We start from the raw sequence: 23,403 nt of genomic DNA, 5'->3' as shown, positions 1-23,403 counted from the left end.
AAGCCCCGCCCCGCCGAGGCCGCACGCTTCCGGCCCCGCCGCGAAGCCCCGCCCCCTTCCCCGGGCTGCTCCGCAGCAGCAACAGCGCTGGCTGGGAACTGGTCTGTCGGCGGCTCGTTTCCCCGCCGCCGCGTCCCGACTCCCTCCCGCTTCCGCCAGCGGCGACTGGCTCCACCGCCATGAGACCGGGGTGAGTGCCGCTGCTATCTCCCTCCCCAGCCCGGCCCTGGATTAGCCTCCCTGGCAACCGTGGCTTGGCGCTGAGCGCTGTCCCGGAGCCTCCGGAGTCCGGGGAGCCTCTTGTTAGGATCACCCTTGCCGCGTCATCGGATCCAGGGTCCTGCCAGACCTGGTGGTGCCAGTCCTTAAGCCCCTGTGTGCCCACATGGGTGGAGTTCGTGGAGGCCAAGGGAAGCCCATGCGCCCCTCCCCTGGAGACAGAGCAGCGTAGAATCGTGGAATGGTAGAGTCGCAGGGGACCCTGAGGATCATCTAGTCCAGCCCCTTAGAGCGAAGGGCAGCACCCCGGTGGACAGCTGCCGCAGAAATGGGTAGTGCTGGAGAAATACGTTTCTTGTTGTCCTTGTGAATAGTATTGCCCTTTTTTGCCTCCCTCTCCGCGTTTTTTGAAGTGCTGCTACTGCGTGCCAGTAGTTTCATGCAACTGCTGTGGAGGATGCAGGGCACACCTGCATTCTGGGTAGTGCCAGGCCTTCTGGCTTATGCCTACTGGAGCCCTCTTAGCTCTTGGGGTGACGTGGGAACGGGGAGGTGCTGCTCCTGAATCACTTGCTGTACTTCCTCCTCTGCTTACTGCAGGTGAGCCTCTCCACCTGAGCTGTATCTCTCGTAGGCCGTGCCAGCCGACTCACTCAGGTGGGGGCCTTGGGGATCCCTCTGGACCACCTGGAGAGGAACACACGGCTGCTAGGGCAAGAGGATGAGTGGGCAGCGTGTGGATGCCAAAGTTGTGATGCTGGGCAAAGAGTACGTGGGGAAGACCAGCTTGGTGGAGCGATATGTTCACAACCGCTTCCTTGTGGGACCTTACCAGAACGTGAGTGTATTCTTGGGGGGGGGGGCAGATGTGGAGAGCCTTTCAAGTGGCAACTGGGTTGAGCAATCTGTAGTCCTCTTCTGCTCCCACCCCTCCACTTCTGAAATCTTTATCAGTGAATCAGTGAAATGGACATTTGGTGAGCGGTTTGTAACCACAAAGGAACTTTGAAGCCTAAAAGAAAGTGAAACTAAGGAAGCCCATAAGACTACGTGCCATATCAGAAAGGGCCATGTTGGCTAGGGAAAAGAAAGAAACTGCTAATATCTGCTATCTGTTAAAGGTATCCTTGCAAAGAGATTCACTGATGTTACTGATCTACAGAAATATTTACTAGCTTGCTGTCAGTATGTACCTGTGTTAGTCATTTGTTTGTGATGCTCTGACAGCCTAAAAGGAATGGGGCTGGGGGGGGGGGCAGCAATTCTTTTCCCATTTGTAAAAACTTCCTGGTTTGGCCGTCTGGAAGAAATACCTGTTTGCCACTAGTGGCTACTTTCAAAGAGCTGGTGAGGTGGTGCAGCTGCATTCATATATATTCTTCTTATTTTAGACAATAGGTGCTGCGTTTGTAGCCAAAGTGATGCCAGTGGGAGGTCGGACCGTAACCTTGGGAATCTGGGTAAGTCTTAAGATGGAAATGACACTGACTGTGTGTGGCAAACATAAAGTACCAGAGAACTAATGGGGCATGCTTTGGTTGTACAGGGGAGGGGGGACCAAGTGTGAGGAGGCTTCTAGAACAGGGGTTCCCAAACGTTACCTCCATGGACAACTTGAAAATTGCTAAGGGTCTTGGTGGACTACTTAACTATTTTTCTTCCTGTTGTAATGCACTATGCTAGATGCGGCGTGATTTTCGTAATACATCAATTCCAATTGTAATACAAATGGTAATGCAATAAAAGACAATATGTTTCTGGCTTCTGGTCTTCACTCCTTTCAAGTCGTTTCCTTCTGCCACTGCTCCTGTTGTTCACAGACATGCTGCAGACTCAGGTGGAGTTAGGTTTGTGGAGCACCGTTTGGGAACTTTAGAGCTTTCTCGGTGGTGGCACCCCAACTGTAGAACGGCCTCCCCAGAGATGCTTGCTTGGCACCTTTCTGGCACCTCTCTATTTAGTTGGGCCTTTGAAACAATTTGTGGTCTTCAAATCCCGGCTCTTAATGTCTGGTGTTTATTGTTGTACACAGGTTTTCTCTGTGTTTAATGCTGCTATTTAATTGTTTTGCACTTGCAGCTGAATCAATGTATTTTTTCTTTTATTTCTTTTGAGCTGCCCAGCAAATGTTCTATTTACTCCACAACACTGACAGTATTTCTTTTCGTTCCTTCACTTTGATCCTTCACCTGTTTTGCGTTGCATTGAAAAAGGGCTATATGCCAGGCTTCACTGTCCAGTTCTGTTAGCAGACGCCAGCGCAAGGCCTTCCGCTAGTTCGGTTGGGCTTTCCCCGTTCTCATGTGTATCCCCTAAAGCTGCTCTGGAGGGTTGGGTGAATCCCCAGAACAATATACAGTGGTACCTCAGTATTCAAACATAATCCGTTCCAGAAGACTGTTTGAGTTCTGAAACTTTTGAAAACCAAAAACTCAATAGCCAACAGCCAGGCCTCAGGATCCGGCACTCAGCAGAAGCCGTGTGGCATGTTCTACTTCCGAGGCGTGTTTGAAAACTGAAGTATTTTCTTCTGGGTTTACGGTGCTCGAAAACTGAAATGCTTGTTAATGGAGATGTTCGAAAACCGAGGTACTACTGTACAGGGAAGTGAAATCATTTGACAGACAGGCAGACTTGCTCCTTAGTGCTATGTTGAATTCCACTAGGATTCTAAGCTGCTGGATACAAAATCTTACTGTTTCTCCCTTTCCTAGGATACAGCTGGCTCAGAGCGTTATGAGGCCATGAGCCGGATATACTACCGTGGGGCAAAAGCTGCCATAGTATGTTATGGTAAGAATTCACTTGCATGCCAACTCAGGTACCCATGTAGTTCTGGACTACCAATGCTAGGAGAACATTTTTACAAACTTGGAAAGGGCTACGCTAGCCAATCCATTGTTTTGAAGGAGATTTGTATGCAAATATTTGGGGATAGTATCAAACGAATACAGAGAGAGTATAATTGGGATGTTGTTTGGGGATTATTGCTTGCTACATACTCAGACCCTCCTTCCATCAGTATGTTAGTTGAGGTTCCCTTGATCTCTCCATTGCCATCACTTTCTTACGGTGACAGACTGCCCTCTCGATGCACAGGGTTGGTTCCTCTGCAGATGTGCAGGTGTCCAGTTAAGAACACCATGGAAATACCAGTTCCTTGGGATGTGGTCACTTAGCCGCTGCTTTACTGCCTCTTTTACTATTTCCTCAGCTGTGTCTATTAGCAGTTTCACTTCCACAATAGAGGACAGTTTGCTCTGCCTCAGAACTAGCAGCAGTGAGAGATTCTCATGCGTTTAGGGGTTGTATCATTGTGCTTGTGTTTGTGAAAAGAGCTAGCACCTGCCAAATACATTTTATGCCCTCAAATAGAGCCCACATGGCAGCCTGCCACTTCTGTCAGGGGCAACACTTACCTTGCCCCATTCAGACACCAATTCCTGTCTTCATCTGTGTCCATCCCCCTTTTCCCTCTCCATGGTGCCAATTTAAGACTGCCCTGTAAAGCCCAGAAGGCAGGCAAGGAGCTGCCTCTATAGTGCTCCTGTCTTTAAGAGGACAGCTCTGTGAAAGCTGCATGTGTAGGTTTATCTCCTCCCCAATAGCTATTATGATGGCAGCAGAGTTGCTGAAATCTTTAGTCTACCACTAGTCTGGGATAAATTGCATGATTTGTGTTGGCCATGGGAGATTCCTTATCATTGGAGGTTTCCTGGTGTTTCTTTGCCTAAACACAAAAGTGCATGGGTATTACCTTAATAGGAGGGGAAACGTCTCTACCCAGTCATACTATGCTGTGGTTTGGCAGACCAAGGCTGTCAAACTATGGCTGCTCAACAGGACTGGCTCTACAGTTAGGTGAAGTGAGACAGGAGCCTCAGGCAGTTGTTGGGTGGTGGTGGTGGTAAGAGAGACGCAGTGAGATGTTGGAGGGCAGAGCTGTGTGTGCCAAATGGCCTGTCTTGTGTGCTCTAAGCTAGAATGACACTGTCCTCTTGCCACTGTTGAGACAACATTCAACTACCGTGTTTCTCACATTTTAAGACGTGCCTATAAAATAAGCCATGGCACGATTTTCTGGAGGCAATAAAATATAAGGCATCCCCCCTAAATAAGACATGCTGGTGTATTGTTAGTGGTGGGAGCAGGTCTGCATGGCGCTTCTGCAGCGCGCGCCTCACCGAGCGCTGCTGTCTCTCCCGGGTCCCGCTCAGTTGGGACTCCGCGCGGTGCGCGCTGAGGCGGAAGTGAAAGCGGGGAGGGTGTTTGGCCCCATTAATAGAGGGAGCCGAACGTAGCGGAGGGGCGAGTCAGCGCGGTGGCCGAGCTTTTCGTATAAGGTGAAGGCTGAGGGGACGGTGCTGTGGGGCGGAGGGTGGGAGAGCGAGAGACACAGAGAGGGCGGGGGCGGAGGTTGTTCCGGATCTACGGCCGCTGGGTGCGAGGCCCCGGGTGCGGCGGTCTCGGCTCGCTCACCGGGACTGAAGGAGAGGAGGCTGGGTGCGGCTCCGTTAACGGCGCCTGAGCGGCTGCTTCTCCTTCCGCTCGCCTCTTCACTGGGTTCTGCGTTTGCTGAGGGATTTGGAGCGTCGAGGAGCGGCTGACTGGGCCCTGCCCTGGTCTAGGAAGGCGGGGAGCAAATTCGGGTTGGGTTTTTTTTGCGGCGCGGGGGTTGTGGTGGTGGGATATTTTACCCGCTTTGCTATCCTCCGCCTGTGTGTAACAGGAGCGGGTCTCCTTCACGAACACCGGCAGTGCCTGTGTCGCAGACCCGACAGGAGAAGCCCGGGGCGGGGGGGGGAGGGTTGGTTCCTCTTTCCTCGTCTGGCTCCCTCCTTCCCTTCCACTAGCGCCCTCCCCGGAACAAAGAAATGTGGGAAAGGGGAAACGGGCCGCCCTCCCCCAGGGTCCTGTCACAGTGCAGGTCGCCCGGGACCCTTCAGCTCCCGAGTCCTCGGGAAGCTCTAGAAGGTGAGAGCTGAGGAACAGCTTGCAAGCCCAGCCCAAGTTCCTTCTCCCCGCCCCTCCCGGCCAAACAATAAAGCTTCCCGTAGCTGCCGGCTCAAGCAAGGCATGTTGGATGACTTCCCGGTGGTGGTGTTAGCCCTGTTCGTGTTATTGCCGAACTTTTGTAGCCTTTGCTCTCTTCTCCACTTTTCCCGTGTAGCACAGTGCCGAGTCCCGACTGAGCGGGACCTGGCAAAGACAGCAGCGCGCGCCGCACTGAGCCAAACCCAGCAAAACTCTCTGAAAGCTTAATACCAGTAAAAAATTAAAAAGCTTAACAAAAAAAAATAAGACATCCCCTGAAAATAAGCCGTGGCATGTTTTTTTGGAAGAAAAATAAATATAAGACATGTCTTAAAATGTGAGAAACACGGTACCAGTCCAGTCAGCTTTTGTACATGAAAAGAGGGTGCCATTTTGCCCTTTGCCTCAGGCAAAAGAATGTATTGTGCCAGCCCTGGTGCCTAAGTCAAGAAAGCTGGGCAGTTCCCATTAGCCTTCCCTTTAACTCTTCTTGGAAGGGGATTTGTGTGTGTGTTTATCTCATTATGGGACGTGGGTGGTGCTGTGGGTTAAACCACAGAACCTAGGGCTTGCCGATCAGAAGGTCAGCGGTTCGAATCCCCGCGACGGGGTGAGCTCCCTTTGCTCGGTCCTAGCTCCTGCCAACCTAGCAGTTCAAAAGCACGTCAAAATGCAAGTAGATAAGTAGGAACCGCTACAGCGGGAAGGTAAACGGCGTTTTGGTGCGCTGCTCTGGTTCACCAGAAGTGGCTTAGTCATGCTGGCCACATGACCCAGAAGCTGTACACTGGCTCCCTTGGCCAGTAAAGTGAGATGAGCGCCGCAACCTCAGTCATCTACGACTGTACCTAATGGTCAGGGGTCCCTTTACCCTTTACCTTATCTTATTACAGTGGTGCCTCGCTAGATGAATTTAATTTGTTTAATTTGTAGCGAATCCCATAGGAATGCATTGAATTTTTATTTATTTATTTATTTGCCTATAGGAACACATTAATTGAATTTCAATGCATTCCTATGGGAAACCGTGATTCGCTAGATGAATTTTTCATAAAACGAATTCGTCTAGCGAGGCAACCTCCGCTCGAAAAATCCTTTCGTTAAGCGGAAATTTCGTTAAGCAGGGCATTCGTTAAGCGAGGCACCACTGTATACACATTTCAGTTATGTGCCACAAAAGAACTCAAGATGCTTGAACAGTGGCTCTATTATGAGCCATTCAGGGAAAAAGAGCAATCCTTTCCTAGCCAACCTGTTCATTTCAGTACCTCAGTTACTCTGCCTATATATACAGGGGTCAGTGGATCTGCTTTTTGAACTTTTTGGGTGGGATTTAGTCTTGACACCTCCCCACTTCCACAGATCTTACTGATAGCAGCAGTTTCCAGAGAGCAAAATTCTGGGTGAACGAGCTGCAGAACTTTGAGGAGGTGAGTAGATCTCCATTTCCAGGCAGGGAGAAAAGAAGTATTTGCCTCACTGGGAGAGCCACAGGGAATGTTGGTCTTACAGAGGAGCATCATCCTATAATATGTATACTGGAGGGCAGTGCCTCGGGGACGGAGGGAGGGTGTCTGGCCAATTGTCAATTGGTTACATGGTTGCTTGACTTGTATCTCATGTTTTTGGGAAGGTCAAAAGTATGAAGCTTCCAGACTGTCTCCCAGGTGGATTTAGCAGTGCAACAGCATTGTGTGTAACCATTCCCTGAGCTCTGTTAATTGTGTGCACCTTAGGATTGCGTTTTGGGCATGTCAAATTATTACTATATTTTAATTTATTACCTGTCCTTCGCCCTAAGGTCCCAGGGCAGCTTCCAACCATTTGAAATACAGTATGAAACCGTTTCAAAACTTACAATTAAAAACAAACAAACAAGAGTCACAAAACAATAGGGTGGGTCCTTTTGGTTTGGCTACACGGATTCTTGGCAATACTTGCTTGCCAGGCTGACCTTCTATGGAAGTACTTGCCTTGTTCTCTTTCTCTGCAGAACTGCAGGATCTATTTGTGTGGCACCAAGTGTGATTTGTTGGACGAGGACAGGAGAAGGCGAGGAATTGACTTCCATGATGTGCAGGACTATGCGGATGGTTAGGCTTTCCTTCTTCGCTTGTTGGGAGGAGAGGAAGGGAATCAGAGTGCACCAGGAGCTCTTTCACATTGGTGCATCTACAATGGCGGTCCCCATTGCAGGGAAAAAGTGCTAAAACTTTCCGTCTGACATACTGTCATTTCAGAGATCAAAGCCGAGCTGTTTGAAACCTCCAGTAAGACCGGACAGAATGTGGGTGAGTATTGCTTCCAGGGTGCATTGCAAGGCTTTATGGGGTTTAAGTGTGACTAATGCCTTTGGACAGTCATGCCCAGAGTCAGAAGACTGCTGTTCTCCTTTTGTGTTTAAAATATTTTTTGTTCAAATTTTTAAAAGCAAAGAAGATTACACAACTTACATACCATGGAAAAAAGGAACCAAAAAAAAAAGAGCAACAGGGAAAAAAGGTCAGAAAAAAAGAAGAAATGGGGAGGGGGGACATACATAAAAGAAATTCATTTAAAAATTCACTTCCAATCATTTATATATCGCTTCCATTTATATAGCCTCTTTAACTTGCTATTCCTCTTTTAACATTACTATCTTAAACCTATATACATTTATATTTCCTCTTATATAACTTAATCTAAACATATCACTAGAACTGTTTTATATTCTCTTTTTCAAAAAATTCTTCCCCAAATCTCCACTCAGCCTTTACTTTTTGCTTCGGTATATTTCTAATTGCTGCCGTTAATTTTGCCAAATTCATAAATTCTACCAATTTAACTTGCTATTCCTGGATTGTTGGGAGCTGTTCCCCTTTCCACTTCTGTGCTAACAGTATCCTAGCTGCCGCACATGCATACAAAAAAATATTCTCTCTATCCTTCAGGATATTTTCAGGGGTCATACTTAGCAGGAAAGCTTCTGGTTTTTTCTCAAAAGTAATCTTCAACATTTTTTTTCAATTTTTCATAGATTTTGTTCCAAAATTCAGCCACTTTAATACATTTCCACCAACAATGGTAAAAATTCCCGATTTTATCTTGACATCTCCAACACTTATCCGAACTGGTGGTGTAAATTTTTGCAATTTTTTCTGGCGTCAGATACCATCTACTGTATATACCATTTTAAAAATATTTTCTCTTATTCTAGTACATGCCGTGAACCTCTTATTTATTTTCCATAACTTCTCCCATTGTACCATTAATATTGGCCTGCCGATGTCTTGGGCCCACTTTATCATTGTACACTTTGTCTGTTCATCTTTGAGTTCCCATTCTAATAGAAATTTATATAGCTTTGCCAATGGTTTATTATAATTATAAACTAATAATTCTTGCAATTTGGATTTATATTTGGGGAAACCTACTTCTTTATGTTTTTTAAATACACTCTGAATCTGGCAATACTGTAACCAACTTGTGCAATATTTTTTTATTTCTTGGTATGATTTTAATCTAATTTGATCCTTTTCCTTCACTATTAATTCTTGATATGTTGGCCATTTCCCATTTGAACTTTTACTATTCAAAGCTGTCATTTCTACTGGTGATGCCCACCATGGGCTCTTCAGTTCTATTAAATCCTTATAATCTACCCAAATTTGGAGTAACGATTTTTTAAATTGTATGGTCCGTAAATTCATTATAATTACCCTTCCTCTTCAATAATAAATAAGCATGCCATCCTTTTACATTTCTGAATCCCTCCAATTCCAATAACTCACTATTTTCCAATAATATCCACTCTTTGATCCAACAAAATCCTGCAGCTACACAATACAATTTGAGATCTGGGACCCCCCAACCTCCCCTTTCTTTTGCATCTGTTAATAATCTATATTGAATTCTTGCCTCCTCCCCCCCACCAAATAAATTTACTCAAATTTCTTCTCCAATCTTCAAATGTTTCTTTCCCCCCCACAATTGGTAACACCTGAAATAAAAACATGATTTTTGGTTGTTCTCCTTTTGGTTGGGGACAGTTTGCATACAGCGTCACTGTGGCTCCTGATAATTAAGGGTGATGCTGAGTACCTTGCCCATGCTTTCCTGCCAGGTGGAACTGCACCACAATTTCAAATTCCACTAGGTTCAAGAATATGGCTGCAACCTGATGAGAGTGGGCAAGTGGGGCGGGGCTGTAGGTCTCAAGGTATCACTGTGTTTACCAAAGGATACCCAGGATGCTTATTTCTGAGTTTTGTTCCCTTTTATCATTCAGTCATAATTTTGTAGCCAGTGGCCATTTGCTGCCTCCCAAGTTCAGGTCATTTCAGGTGTTCCTACTGAAGTCAGCTGTGGGTGAGACACCAATCCTGTGTTGCTGTGTTTTGTTTACAGATGAGCTCTTCATGAAGGTGGCTGAGGATTATGCGCAGCTTACTGCCTTTCAGGAGATGACAGGTGAGTTTCTGAACAGGATACTTCCACTGTGTGTGTGTGCTCACATGTTCTTCCGAACATGCATAGAACCTCTGGTGCAAATATATTTCCTGGACATGAAAGTGGGACTTGGGGACACGCTGAATAAGAAAAAAAAGTGTTCTAAGAATGCCCATGATTGTTTACAAGTGAAAGCAGAGACTCATGAACTTTATTTCCAAACAAACTCTATTGTCTCTGGGAAGAGAGAAACTGAGGAAAGCAGGGGGAGACCTAATTGCAATGGTTCAGGGTAGGGGGCGGTATGGTGTGGAAGGTGGGGCAGACTGGGTAAGGGGCATATGGCACACAGGCAGTTAGTGACACTGCAGTGTGCCAGCCCCTCCCTCCGTCTGGGGAATTGCAGTTGTCCTATCAGCCAGCCCTTGGATTTGCTGCTGCTGTTGCTGAATGCCAGATTTGCTCTTGAGTAAGACCTCCCTCCTCCATAATCTGGTTGTGGATGAAGAGGGTCTTCTGGTCTTTATCTCTGAGACCTGGCTGGATGAGCAGGGTGGAGTTGGTCTGTGCCCACCTGGGTACTTGGTGTGGCATCAGGACAAACTTGAGGGTCAGGGAGGGGGGAGTTGTGGTAGTCTGTAAACTCTCCCCATATGAACCAGCCTGGGCCCTGTGATCATCTGAGGCCCTGATTCGTATGCCTCCTCCATGAGAGGTCCAGAGGGTGGCAACACAAGAATGGGCATTTTCTGTGGTGGCTTCATCTGGGGAATGTTCTCCCCAGGAAGGCATGCCTGGCACCTTCATTGCATATCTTTAGACAAAAGGTGAAAATGTTTCTCTTCAACCAGGCATTTGGCTGGTTAACAGTCCATGGCTTTTTAGGTGTGTTTGTGGGAGGAGGGAGGTTATTGGTTTGCTTTTATTATGTATTTTGTATTTTTCTGTTGTGATGCACACTAGGATCTTCGGATGAAGGACTGTATACACATTAGTAAGAATTGTTGATAACATAGGAGGGTTGGGTTGGGAGTGGGGGAGAGTCTATTGGGCATTGGTCCCTACCCCCTATGCAAACTTGATCTGGACAGGGCAGGACTTTTCCCTGGGAGAAAGAAATCCTCTCAACAGAGCCATGAAATATTATGCTGCTACAAATCTGCCCCACTTGCCCTAACCCTTGTATATGTTCTGCTTTCAGAGGAGAAAGGAGTTGATCTGAGCCAAAAGAACACTACCACCTACTTTTATAGCTGTTGCCATCACTGAGTTCTTTCCTTGTTTTGCCAAGCAGCAGTGCTCCCCTCCTGGGATAGCAGTTCATGCTGTCTTTGGATGGTTCACACTGTTTCCATGCTGTATGGAATGTCTTGCCCTATCGGACCTGTGGAGCATCACTTGCTGGCACTTCTCCTTGGAACGATGGGAGGGGGGAGAACACAGCACACGTTGCGAGATTTTCTGCTGCCTTGTTGACCAGAGACCTTGACTGCCTTGTGCTCCCATCCCTTCCAGAGGCTGACTTAAAATTCTTGACGCGCTTCAGGAATTGCTTTTTCACAACTGGCTCTCCAACGCTGAAGACACCTTGTTCTGCCAGTGGTTGGTTCTGCTGTTTTGACGGTGTTGCGCCTGATTTTTTTGCTTTATTATTTAAATGGCTTCTAATAAGCTATATAAATGTAAATAAAAGTGCATTGTGGTCCTGTGTTGTTGAGAAACGCAGCTAGGTTTGTGTTCTTATTGAAGTTGCTCAAACTTGTTTCCAGACTAAACTCCTAGAGATGGGAAGAAACATGGGTGCCTCTCCTACTACATGAGCTGACCCATAGCTGCCAAGTCTCCCATATTCCCTGGGAAATCCCCGTTTTTCCAGCTGCCCCCAGCCGAAAAAACGGATTTGTTTTTCCCCGGTTTATTCTGGCGCGGTGGCCATTTTGGAACTGGGCGGAGCATGCTCAGAAGCGACTTTTGATGCTGCTCTGCCCAGTTCCAAAATGGCTGCAGCGCGACTTCTGGTGCGGCGGCCATTTTGGAACTGGGCACAGCAGCATCAAAAGTCACTTCTGAGCATGCTCCGCCCAGTTCCAAAATGGCGGCAGCGCTACTTCCGGTATGCTACTTCCGGTCCGGTCCCTTATTTTTCAGAGGGGAACTTGGCATGTATGGCTGACCACCAGTTTCTAATGGTTGACGGTTCTCTGCAACGTTCCAGCAGTTGAAACATGCATTGGTACAGGGAGACAAAACAAGCATCTGAGGAGGCTTAGGAATTTGCTGCGGTTTTTTTAATCGGGCAATTTAATAGATGTGTATGTGTGTGATAAGCAGGCCCAGATGCTCCAATACTGTAAAAGCATCAAGCAGCATCCCAGAACAGTTGTAGATACAAGCAGTGATGGGCTTTGCAGCAGTTATAAGGTGGCTAGAAAATGAGGGGGAAACTGGGCTAGGCTATAGTTGGCTGGAGCACCAGGGGTGCTGATCTACACAAGCAGGCCCTCCTCTTTCCAGGGAAAGCATGAAGGCAGATGCAGCTGGGGATCTCTGTGCCAAGGACGGTGCTGGCCTGTAGTGTGGAAGTTGAAGCATGACATGGCAGCTGAATGGAAAAGGTTACAGAGCTGCACAATACTCTGCCATTTGACGGAGTGGGCTATTTCTATCAGTTTTCCTTTACATGATCATCTCAGAATGGATGATCTGTGGAATGGAACATACCAATGGTTTTTCTCCAACATATGCTCTTCCCTTAGATGTTTTGTGCTTTAAATATATATACCTGGATCTCTTTTTACTATATTGTTACAGGTAACTGCCATAGTGCAACTCTGGTCTTGGCTAATATAGTGGCCTGTGGCTGGGGGAGAAGCAATTGGTAGGCACAAGGTGGACCCCTTCACTCAGTGCACTAAAATTTGGGGGCAGAGGCACTTTCACTACAAAAGTATTCAAAGTGCTATTCAGGCTGTAGTTCCATTGATATCCACCTGTGTGTTAAATTTCAAAGGCTTTACACAAGCAGCCATAGCTGTCAACCCTCCCTTTTTTTGTGGGAAAATCCCTTATTCCAAGCCACAGCCGTCAGCCTTCCCCTTTTTGCTGGAAATTCCCTTATTCCCGTGCCATTTCCCACTGCTATCCTGGATTGTTACCGGTAGATATGCCGTAGACTGTCCCCTGGACAGGCGAGGCTGCTGCTGATCCCTTATGTTCAAATCCGAAAGTTGACAGCTATGCAAGCAGCAAGAACCCAAAAGCTTCCTAAGAGTTATTTGCTACATTGGTAATAAAGGTCCATTCTCAAGTTGATTTACCAAACCTTTAAGTCTCTATGGAAGCTGGTTTTTCATAAGTAGTTGCTAAATGGTTGGATGTACCTCACAAGTTATAATTGAGAGCAATATCTCATAAACTTTGTCTCATTCTGAAAAACCACTTATCTCTGAGCTATAAACTACTGTTTTGATCTGGTACAAGCTGAGCAGCCCCATCTCCATTCCCCCAGCTGTGACGCACAGAAGACCACGAATTCAAGGTCCCTACTATTCCTGGCAGCTGTATCTCTATACCAATTTACAGAGATTCCGATTTGTTTTTTAGATTAAAAAGCAGATGAGAATCTGCCATATCTAGGCTCAATAAAATAGCACACACAGTCAAGAGCAAAGTTAAACTTTACTTTACAGTAATTGCTTTCTTTTATATACAAAGAATTACAGTACATATTTTGGGAACATTTGGGTAGGACAACTTTGTTTTTCATTGTCATAGTTTTTACACACACACAGTTAAATGAGTAAGGGGAGGAAAAATAAGAATCCACGAGCCAAAACTCTTCCTCTTCTTCTAATGTAGATACTGTTAAGCATTTCCCTTGCCGGCCATTTGTAGAGAACGTAGATGAGAATAGGATAGCTCTGTAAAAAGACATTATGCTTGACTGTTGGTAACCACAATATATGCACCGAAAAGAATTCCTTCCCCATTATTCATGCAGAAATACTGCAATTATGCACTGGAGTGTCATTGCAGAACAGGACTTTTAGAATCATAGAGTTGGAAGAGACCACAAGGGCCATCCAGTCCAACCCCCTGCCAAGCAGGAAACACAATCAAAGCATTCTTTTCCCAGAGGCCTTCTCCTGCAATTGCTCTGTTCAGTCACAACTCCCAGCAGAGAGTCTGGGAGAGTCAGCAAGCAGCATATTGCATGAGGGCAAAGCAATACAGCTTGGAGAAATGTAATATTCCATCTCCAGCTCATGTTAGCACTACACACTACTCCATTTCTGCACCAGCAGCTAAATGAGTGGGAAGAGCTCTCCAGTCTTAGCCCTGCCCAAACCCCTTTGGAACAAATATGGGGGTGGGTGGGGCTGTCAAGCAATTAGAGTAGAGTTTCTCTCTCCCAACATATTACAGACCTGAACAATTCAAAAGCACCACACCCTACATTATTGAAATATGCTGCTACAGCAAAGGAATATGCCCTGTGATGCTGCTGAGAAGAAATGGAAGGAATGGCGCTTAGCTGCCCCTTGCCACATCTGCTCAGAACCCACTCAATGGAATAGGGTTAGTGAAATTCCAGATGTTTCCAAGATGATGCTCTGTGTAGGCTGAGAAGTGGTTTCCTATGCACGAATACCGATGCAAGCACTCAATTTTCAGAAGACCACATTGACTCGTAGGAAGAATAGGAACAAAGTGTTGTATGTACACACTGATCCCATCTTCCAGAAAATTAGAGAGCATGGGAGGCAAAAATGTGGCCATTTTAAAATATAACTTCTATTCCTGCCTGCCGTCAGTACTTGAGAAATGTATTCTGAAATCTCTTGCTTTCAGACATGAAATCTAATACTTGTTAAAATCATCACATTCCCAGCATCCCTAGCCCTCTGACTCCCACAGAAGGGAATCTATCAATACTGCAAAATGTCACACACTCAATGCATTTGTTAACAAACTCTTGTATGTTACCAGCCATGCAGATTTGAGGGAAAGGGGACAGGCTTTATTCCATTTCAGCACAATTACGTAGGCTGCAGAATATTTAAAATCTATTCCAAATGTTGTTGCCATTATTATTATTATTATTATTATTATTATTATTATTATTATTTCAAAAGCCTACAGCTCAGCTCCTCCATTCCAAAGTATTCATCCTAAACCAGGAGTGGGGATCCTGTGTCCCCTCTAGACATTGGTGTACAATTCCTATCAGCCCAAGCTAGCAAGGTCAGGGTGAGGGGGTTGGGAGTTCAACGTCTGCTCTTCACCACTGCCCTAAACTAATCAAATAACCACCTTAGTAGCCACAGGATAATGCAAAAGGTGATGCATTCTAGGAAAGTCTCATCACAGGTGCTCTAAACAGCATGTTAGTCAATTGCACAGACGGGGAGTTTCCAAATATTTTAACATAAAGAGAACACTCTTCAGGCCACAACCCTGGGGTCGGAAAAGGGAAGTAATTCTTGAAACATTAAAGTGAGAGGGGCAGAGGGGAGCAATGAATAGAGGTATACCCTGTTGAGCTGCTATAAATACCCCAATTGCTCAAAAATAAATATGAACATCTTTTTAACAGATCTAGGCACTTGCAGTAGATCTAATCCCAGTCCCGTTGGCGCCCTAACTTTTGGGAGAAACATCGAATGGGGAAAAGCACAGAGGCAGAACACCTGATTTCTGGAGAATGACTTGCACCATTCTGTACAGCAACACCATATTTTTCATGTGGCAAAATTTTAATTACCTGTGAATATTTTATAAATGGGGTGGAAATTGTATTTTGTTAGTTTCACTGTAAACAATGCCACTTAAGGGTGCAAGTACAACTACCTAGCTCCACTATAGTCTATTATTCTGTGAAACTATGGAGCTAGTGTAGAATCTGGCACTTGAGAAGCTCAGGATGCTGCTGAATCATCTTTCAACTGTTTTGTCTTTTTTTTAAAGTTCCTTAGGCTGCAAAATAAAAGGTGGGGTGGGGTGGGGGATTCCTGGTTTAATTTCAGATACTCATGGGTGGAGGAGAGTTGCTGGGCAAAATTTGTTGTCATACCTAGTTCTTTGCCCCTTCCCATGATTAACAGAAACAAAGTAAGTTATGAAATAAGCAAATATACACAAATCTGTTTTTTTTTGCATGATCCAAATGTCACAGTATTCAATTAAGCTTTTCTTGCCACAGATCTGGCCACTTTTGGCGCAGATTTTCAAGCACAGAATGTGCAAAGCTCTATGTCCCACTAGACCCCAGCATTATAGCACCTTATTTTCTGCATGAAATATAGAAACATGATGGGGAGTGTGTAAGATTTGCACGCCAGAAGCCGCTTGCCATGCTCACACCCCTAGCAAAGTACCACATAAGCAACAGCAGACTAGAACATGCCTGGACCATTTTAAGAAGCAGGATCAAATTTTGTTTCTGGCAGCCCAGCTCTTGGAAAGGTAGCTGATTCACACTAGGTAAAAGGGGACACAACACGGGAAGTGCTCAGGTCAAATATCTCTCCCAGCACTCTCCTAGCTTGTGTCTGTTTGCATTCAGGATCCCTCAGAATCCAACAGCACTTGGCCAGTGTCCCTTCCTAATCCAATGTTGTGTCTTACGGGAGTGACTGGCTCTTCCCATTTCACATAGGAAACAACCCCTGCTTTGGGTTGAAGGTGCCGATTAGGTGAGGTTCCTGCGTAGCACTTCTCTAATTTGCACCTTGGGATTTTCTCCTTACTTACCATAACAAACCAGACTTGGAGAGATGCTATCAGTATAAAGTTGTGCTACAGGCATGCAGGTACACACACTCCACACATACACCTGTGACACTTTCTACTTCAGATGCCCAGTTTAATTGATCAGCTTCTTGTTTCTACAAAACAAGTCCTTCAGGGAGGGAGGCGGTGGCAAAACTGAACCTGTACAGAGAGGCTCTTGAGGGAAAAGGAGAAGGCAGGGCGGCGGCAGACAACGGGCTGAAATGCCATGCAAAAATCCAATTGACTTTAAGCAGGAGTTCCTAGATAAAGATTCTGAATATACTGCTGCACAGGTCCCCTACCGTGTCACGCATTCTTGACCCCTAGCACCTACACTCAGGAGAATTAATGCAAAATGGACTTTTCTCTGTTTTAAAGATTTAAAACAGCCTCCACCAAAAATATTCACAGTTTATTGTGTTTCCCCCCCCATGAAACAAATAGCTAGTTAAAAACACATGACATTGCAAGAACAGAGTTGGACAAAGCAGTGCAGGTATCTTTCTTGTTACAGGTACAGCTGGCTTGGGGTGGGGTGTGGCACAAAGGAAGCCCTAAACACACAATCTACATGACAAAGTCCAGCTCACAGGAAGGCCTAAATATGTAAAATTTAGAGCTTTATTATTATTATTTTCCACACATGAGAAATATTTAACATACTGAACCTCGTGATTGGTTTGGCTTGCTTGTTTAAAAAGATGATCTTTTCGTTTTAAAAAAGGTTTTACTAAAATGCCCTTGGCTTCTTGTTTCTGTCTCGTTCAGAAGAGTTGTCCTGTTTCCCTTTGTGCAGGAGTCACGCAGAAACCAAAATGTACTTGCATTTCCCCATTTCCAGCAATAAAAAACTGCTGAGCCTGCAGGTCTTCGAGGAAAACCAATGTTAAGAACTAAGATTCCATTAGCTATAACGCTTTGCAAAGTCACTAGCTTTGGAGAGAGAGGGAAATGATTCAAGGGAGAGGATGAGATGCATAGTGGTATGGGGGAATGTTTCGTAGTGCCCAGCAGGTACCATCAATGTGGAAAGCCAGCATTGAAAAAAATATTGGGTCAGAATTTGAAGTGCCACTGTATAGGATCAGCTATAGTACTATTGCAATTCTACAGAGGATCTGAATACCCCAATGATATATGCTTCAAAGTAAGAGGATCAGGGTTTACATAGAAACCAGAATTTCTGCTTTGTGCAAAAAAAACAACAACCTGGAAATCTAAAAAGGGCAAATTAGGAGCTGGCCAAATTTGCTGCTTGAAGCTGAAGAACATGAAAAGGAGGCAAACATTAGCAGGAAAGGGCTGTGTGTGTGTGTGTGTGTGTGTGTGTGTGTGTGTGTGTGAGAGAGAGAGAGAGAGAGAGAGAGAGAGAGAGAGAGAGAGAGATGGTTAAGCTTCTTCCAGACATCAGTGCCTAACTGAAACCACCATGTGAAATATTGGCATGGTATGCTTGCTTGTCTCTCCTACAGCCAAGATAAGAAGAAACCTAGACATATTCAGGGCCAGGTAAGAAGTAATTTCTCTGATCCTCAATATACTTCATTGACAATAGCTAACCAGTACCATAGCAAGCTGCATTTATGTCTGGTTGGGTAACAATAACCGCTTCCACCAGAGTTATGCATATTACCAGCCTGGCTATGCACCAGGCATAAAGCGCTGCACTGACTGGGAAAGAGAGATGAAGAAAAGAAGAGAGATCTAAGCCAGCTGCTGCAGCCCTTAGTGTTCCAGTGTGAGAACTATGAACTCAGCTACCTCTGTTTCTGACATGCAGATATTCTTCAGTGTAGCCCAGTTAAATTCAAGTTTTTGTTTCAGTATTTTTTGGTAAGATGGGAAATACTTTAAGCTGGAGACTAATCAAGGTAAGATTAATAAAATACACCTTCTATCATGGAAACATTTATTCTCAAATGGGCTATTAGTTCTGTTCCACAATCTGAGTTAGGTGAGATACTTTAGCCAGAGGAATGCACCCCAAATAGTTAGGACTACTGTAAACAATGCAAACATGATTCCTAAGCAACTGCTTGTAGTTGGGGGGGGGGTAGTTTCATTTGTCCAGAAACACTAATAATTCTTGTTGCAGAGACTGAAAAAAGTTAGGTAACAGCAATGATGCACCACAAAAATCCAGAAGAGAGATTGACTCATTTGTTTAACCCGCTGTTGCCTTTAGTGGTCAAAATTCTGCCTATGTGGGGACTCTGACTTTACTGTGCTAGAGATCTAAGTCCCAGAATAAAAATGCTAGCAGATGGTATCTCTGAATTTCTTTTATCCCCACCTCCAATTATAAGGTCCGTGAAGGAGCTTCAGCTGTTCACAGAGGAGCAGACAGTTCCACCTAGTGGAACTGGGCTTCTCAGCTAACTTCAAGTAATGTTTCTTCAAAAAGCACCTGTATTTGTTGTGCCCTGGCAGCATATTCTCTCCTAAAACAGAACTCTAAAAAATGAAAACTAGGGAGGAAACTGTCAGGTCCCTTTGCTTCGCTTCTCCAATGACGGGATTCCATCCTTTGAATTGTTTTGGAAATGTAAGGTGCCAGTACAGAATGGCTGGCTTGCAACTAGTGAGAACAGATGGAATGAAGCTACTTCTTTGGAACTGTGTAGGAGCAAATCTAGGAGACACACCATTAATGCACGCCTGTCACTCAGACATGCAAGATTAGTAATTTTGATTATTTCAATGGAATTAGAGATTATTATCCAAAATGGATTCCTTTGTTTCAGCTTTATTGTTTCCAAAATGAAGACGGAACAGGCCATCTACATTCTTGCTGCTTGGCTGGGCATCGTTCGGATTTAGGTAAATGTAGGTGGGTAGTTTGGGTGGGATGTTGTTGAAGGTCGAGGATCTGGGGAAGTGAATTTTTTTAAAAAAACAACAACCCAAGAAACAAAATACCCTTCCCCATACAATAAAAAAACAAACAAAACAAAAATAGTGACCCGCCTGGCCTCGAACTGGCTTCACTTAGGTTTAGACTCAGTAGGTTCATGGCCAGGGGAATCCTGGTTCAGTACTAGCACCACGTTTTGTTCAGACAAAGGCAAAATGTCCTGCCCCACAGGTGTTTGTGCTTTCCCAGAGAGCCAAGAGATCTGCTCCAATGTTTGAATGTTTCTGGGCAGCCACGACGCTTGTCCAGAAGGCAGTGGGGCTTCTCTTGCGGGCCAAAGGGGTTGTTCAAATGCACACAATCTATCTGTGGGCCAAAATGGCTGCTCCGTGGAAGGTGCAGATGCGGCTTCTTGGCCTGAGCAAAGACTGTGCTCAGGAGACTGCAGTTTCTCAGCTGTCCAAAGCGATTGCTCCACCGATTGCAGTCCTTTTGCACTATGCCAAGGGGTCTGTTCATGTATTTGAAAATTCTCTAGAGGGCAGGCTGCTTGCCCAACATAGCCCGAAAATTTCCCTGTAGGCCTGCAAGGCTGCTCCTCAGATACAGATGTCCGCTCTTTCTGCTGAGGAGTCTGCTCCACGGTCACAGAGCTTCTTTCTTTTGGCTGAGCATTCTGGTCAACAGGCCTCAGTGCTTTCTCTGAAAGCAAAGGCCTCAGGCTTAGTGGGGAAGGAAGCTGAGGCCTCAGGCCTGTGGTAGTAGAAGGCTTGTCTGATGGCATGGGCCGAGCATCTGCTGGGGTAGAAACCCTGTTGGGCAGCTGTGCCTGTGGGACTACAGGAGTGGCTGGCTTTTCTGATGATTTAGACCTCAGGGCTATGGGGGTGACTGGTCTGACCACTGGCTGAGATCGTAGGCTCAGTGGAGCAACAGACTTGCCCGAGGGCTTCGGTGTTGGGCCAAGAGAAATGGGCCTGTCCAGTGGCTGAGGCCTTGGAGATTCAGGATCAGCAGGCTTGTCCAACGCCTGGAGCTTTGGTATCTCTGCAGCAGGAGGTTCCTCCGAATTCTGAGACCTGGGTGTGCCTGCAGTGGGTGACGGTTCTGACTTCTCGGATCCTGGTGGTTTCACTGTGGAGTTTTTGTCTGTTGTCTGAGGTCCCAATGCCTCCGGAGCAGGTGGCTTGTCCTGAGGTCCTGGTGCCTCTCCAGTGACCGGCTTGTCTGATAGCTGTAACTCATGAGCTACTGTGGAGGATAGCTTTTCTGATGATTGTGACTTCTGGGCAACAGCAGAAGCCTGTTTTTCAGAGGGCTGTAACCTCAGGGCCACAGTGGAGGGCGATTTTTCTGAGGGATGTAGCCTGAGCGCCACGGCAGAGAGCGGCTTATCTGACGACTGCAACCTAAGGGCAAGGGCTGAGGATAATTTGTCTGAGGGCTTTAACCTCAGGGACAGGGTGGAGGGCAATTTGTCTGAGGGTTTTAAACTCAGGGACAGGGAGGAGGGCAGCTTGTCTGATGGTTGTAGCCTCAGTGCCACGGTGGAGGGTGCTTTATCTGAGGACTGCAGCTTCAGCGCGACAGAGGAAGGTGGCTTGTCTGAGGACTTTAGCCTCAGAGCCATTGAAGAGGAAGGTGGCTTATCTGAGGGTTGCAGCCTCAGGGCCACAGTCAGAGGTAGCCTCTCTGACGGCTGAGATTTCGGGCCTGTAACCGCAGGCTGCTCGTCTGATGGCTGAGTGTTTTGGCAGCCAGCTGCCGATTCTGTGGAAGGCGCATACTCACGAATCTCTCCCGGCTCTAGAGGGTTAGGTCCGCATGGATCATGTTCTGTGCAGGACAGGCGTCCATCCAGTTTAGAGATGAAGAGCATGCCCTCTCGGTGCTGCTTGCAAAAGGACCTGGGACACATCTCGCAGAAGGAAGCTGCCTCTTTGCTGCACACGTCACACTGGTGCCAAGGGCATTCCCATTTCCCTGCAGCACAGGGGGGGGGAAAGGTGCAGCTTAAGAGGAGGTGCGAAAATCAGATCGGCGAATGGCTGATATTAACAAGAAAGCAAGCCTGGACTACCCCTGGAGGTTGCTCAGGAAATATCATTCAAAAAACAGCTCTAGTTTACCAGGCATCCATTTGCCATTATAAATTACTTTGCAGTTATGTAAAATGCAGGAACCCCACTCAGCAAGCTGGTTTGTTCATTCAGTTCTAACCACTGTGTTTCAAGTTAGTTTTGGTTCAAGCAACAACAACAACAAAAAGTAATGATTTAAATCAAGTTTTCAAACTTAGCAAACTGAGCTGGTGGAACTTCCTTTTATTTGGTCTTTTGTCCACACCAAACAAGCACCCCACTCGGAGATGGTATGCTTCTGAATGCCAGTTGCTGGGGAACATGAATGGGGAGAGTGTTGTTACACTCAGGTGCTGCTTCTGGGCTTCCACTGTGAGAACAAGATGCTGGGCTAGATAGGCCTTCGTTCTGATGCAACTGGGTTTTCCTCCTGTTTTTATTATATGAACTGTCACCAGCTGCTAAGTTTGGGAGGCATCATTTCTCGCTCGAGGCTAGTGCTATCGGTGCAGCTGTTATACTTAAGTTTCTATGAACAATAGTGAGAATACGCGACTAACCTGCAGGACGCCTGGTCAGATTGAGGCAGTCAGCATGGTACACCTTTGGGCAGCCTGGCCTCTTACAGGAAACCAGCTGCCCTCCATCCCCGCAGCTGAAACATTCATCCTCGCGCTCCTTCATAATCTCTGCTTGGGATTTGCGCTTCCCATGCCGCCTCTTGAACTTCTTGGACTTCTCTTCAGAGGCAGGTGGCTGGTTCTAGAGACAAAACAATGCTACTGAGTACCGTAAATGCTCAAAGGAAAAAAATCCCTGTCCTCATACCTCTTTCCTGTTAAACTTCTTTAGCTGACTTGATGAAAGACCACAAGGAGAAAAACTGCAATAACAATTCTTTAGGAGTAAGTAAACAGTTCAATCCTGAATAGGCCATATGATAAGATTGTTTTCCTAGTATGAATAAACCCAGAGTTTCCCCAACTATGGAAGTTCCTAACAAAAGTATATTCATTTTGAACACATTGGAAGTTTTACATTCATCCTGACCATTGTGTCAGGAAAACAACAATATGCTGCCCATCTAACAGGGTTGCCTCAGTCACTCTGGGTGGATTCCAACAAATTAAAGCATCCAACAAAGTAAAATATCAAACATTAAAAACTTCCCTATACAGTGATTAATGTTATTAGCACAGATCTCTCCTGGCATTGGCTTTTTTCCCATTTCTTCTTCGTCTTAATTTTCATCTGATTTAAGCAATGCAGAGTAGGCTTTAAAGGGGTGCCATTTTTATCAACAGGAGTAGCCATCACACAGTAACTTGGAGAGGAGTATATTGAAGAGAATAAGATTCCTTTAAATTAAGTAAAAAATGAACCCCAAGCAGGAAGAAATCTAAATAAGGGTTTGCAATACCTTTGGTCTTACTCCAAGGAAACCACTGCAGTTTGGAGCACCACATTTGCAAACTGTCTTCCCATTCCCCAAACACTCCAGGTTGTAGTTGAAAGTCAGCTCAGTCCCTGGTAATCAGAGAAATTAATGAGACCCATTTGGATTGTAAGAGGCTTTGCTAAACCTGAAGTTCTAGAACTGGAATGAAAGATTAAAAATGAACAAATAAAACCAACCACCAGAAAAAAAGATGTGCAAATGCCGAGGAGAATCTGCTGCTTCTACTTTCCCTTGTACAGTATCCAGTGCTGGCTAGCAACAAAGGTCTATATGACTTAGTACAATCGCATTACCTTACCTCCTGAGGGCCATGCAGGATGAAATTTCAACAAGCAGGACGAAATTTCCTACATTGTGAATATAGTATACATGCACAGATAGAAGATAGCCACCTGTCAGGGATGCTGTATTGTATCTTGCACTGAGCAGGAGGTTGGGAAATGACTTCAAAATACTACTCCCATCTCTTTTGATTCTATGACAGCTGCTGCCTATTAATGCTTTCTGTTATATGTAATGTATGGTGAACAAAGAGATATTTGTCACTTACTATG

At 45.7% G+C, this 23,403-nt stretch overlaps 2 protein-coding genes across 15 annotated transcripts in view; one reads left to right on the top strand and one right to left on the bottom strand.

The window, feature by feature from the left end:
* The first annotated feature begins 62 nt into the window (after positions 1 to 62).
* RAB24 (RAB24, member RAS oncogene family) lies at positions 63 to 11,406 on the top strand. Of its 5 annotated transcripts, none has more exons than XM_088662097.1 (10): positions 63 to 190; positions 854 to 1,057; positions 1,611 to 1,679; positions 2,934 to 3,012; positions 6,616 to 6,683; positions 7,247 to 7,346; positions 7,494 to 7,544; positions 7,685 to 7,754; positions 9,638 to 9,702; positions 10,883 to 11,406. In XM_088662097.1, exons 2-10 carry the CDS (start codon positions 941 to 943, stop codon positions 10,948 to 10,950), a joined length of 687 nt encoding a protein of 228 aa, XP_088518223.1. In that variant the 5' UTR covers positions 63 to 190; positions 854 to 940; the 3' UTR covers positions 10,951 to 11,406. The 5 variants fall into 5 exon arrangements, with proteins under 5 accessions (XP_088518223.1, XP_088518225.1, XP_088518222.1 ...); XM_088662099.1 differs by having other exon boundaries at positions 820 to 1,057; positions 1,618 to 1,679; XM_088662096.1 differs by having other exon boundaries at positions 820 to 1,057.
* A 5,652-nt stretch (positions 11,407 to 17,058) lies between these two features.
* NSD1 (nuclear receptor binding SET domain protein 1) overlaps positions 17,059 to 23,403 on the bottom strand; it is a 59,520-nt gene continuing 53,175 nt past the window's right edge. For all 10 annotated transcript variants that reach the window (XM_088662088.1, XM_088662091.1, XM_088662092.1 and 7 more), the window contains 3 exons: positions 22,811 to 22,917; positions 21,951 to 22,152; positions 17,059 to 21,292 (listed from right to left, as the gene is read on the bottom strand). In XM_088662088.1, the coding sequence (XP_088518214.1) occupies positions 19,440 to 21,292; positions 21,951 to 22,152; positions 22,811 to 22,917 (2,162 nt within the window). In that variant the 3' untranslated portion in view covers positions 17,059 to 19,439. The remainder of the gene's footprint in view (positions 21,293 to 21,950; positions 22,153 to 22,810; positions 22,918 to 23,403) is intronic.

The sequence above is a fragment of the Zootoca vivipara genome, chromosome 2 (assembly GCF_965207765.1).
Source record: "Zootoca vivipara chromosome 2, rZooViv2.hap1.1, whole genome shotgun sequence".
NCBI classification, from domain to species: Eukaryota; Metazoa; Chordata; class Lepidosauria; order Squamata; family Lacertidae; genus Zootoca; species Zootoca vivipara.
Note: the sequence above shows the minus strand (reverse complement) of the source record. Positions and strands in the feature narration are given on the sequence as shown.

Bases quoted from the DNA above. Each gene is read 5' to 3' on its own strand.
- RAB24 (XM_088662097.1), top strand. From the start codon at position 941: ATGAGTGGGCAGCGTGTGGATGCCAAAGTTGTGATGCTGGGCAAAGAG. The intron at 7,545-7,684 runs GTGAGTATTGCT...AATTTTTAAAAG, and splicing joins TAAGACCGGACAGAATGTGG to CAAAGAAGATTACACAACTT. The intron at 7,755-9,637 runs GGTCAGAAAAAA...TGTTTTGTTTAC, and splicing joins AAAGAGCAACAGGGAAAAAA to AGATGAGCTCTTCATGAAGG.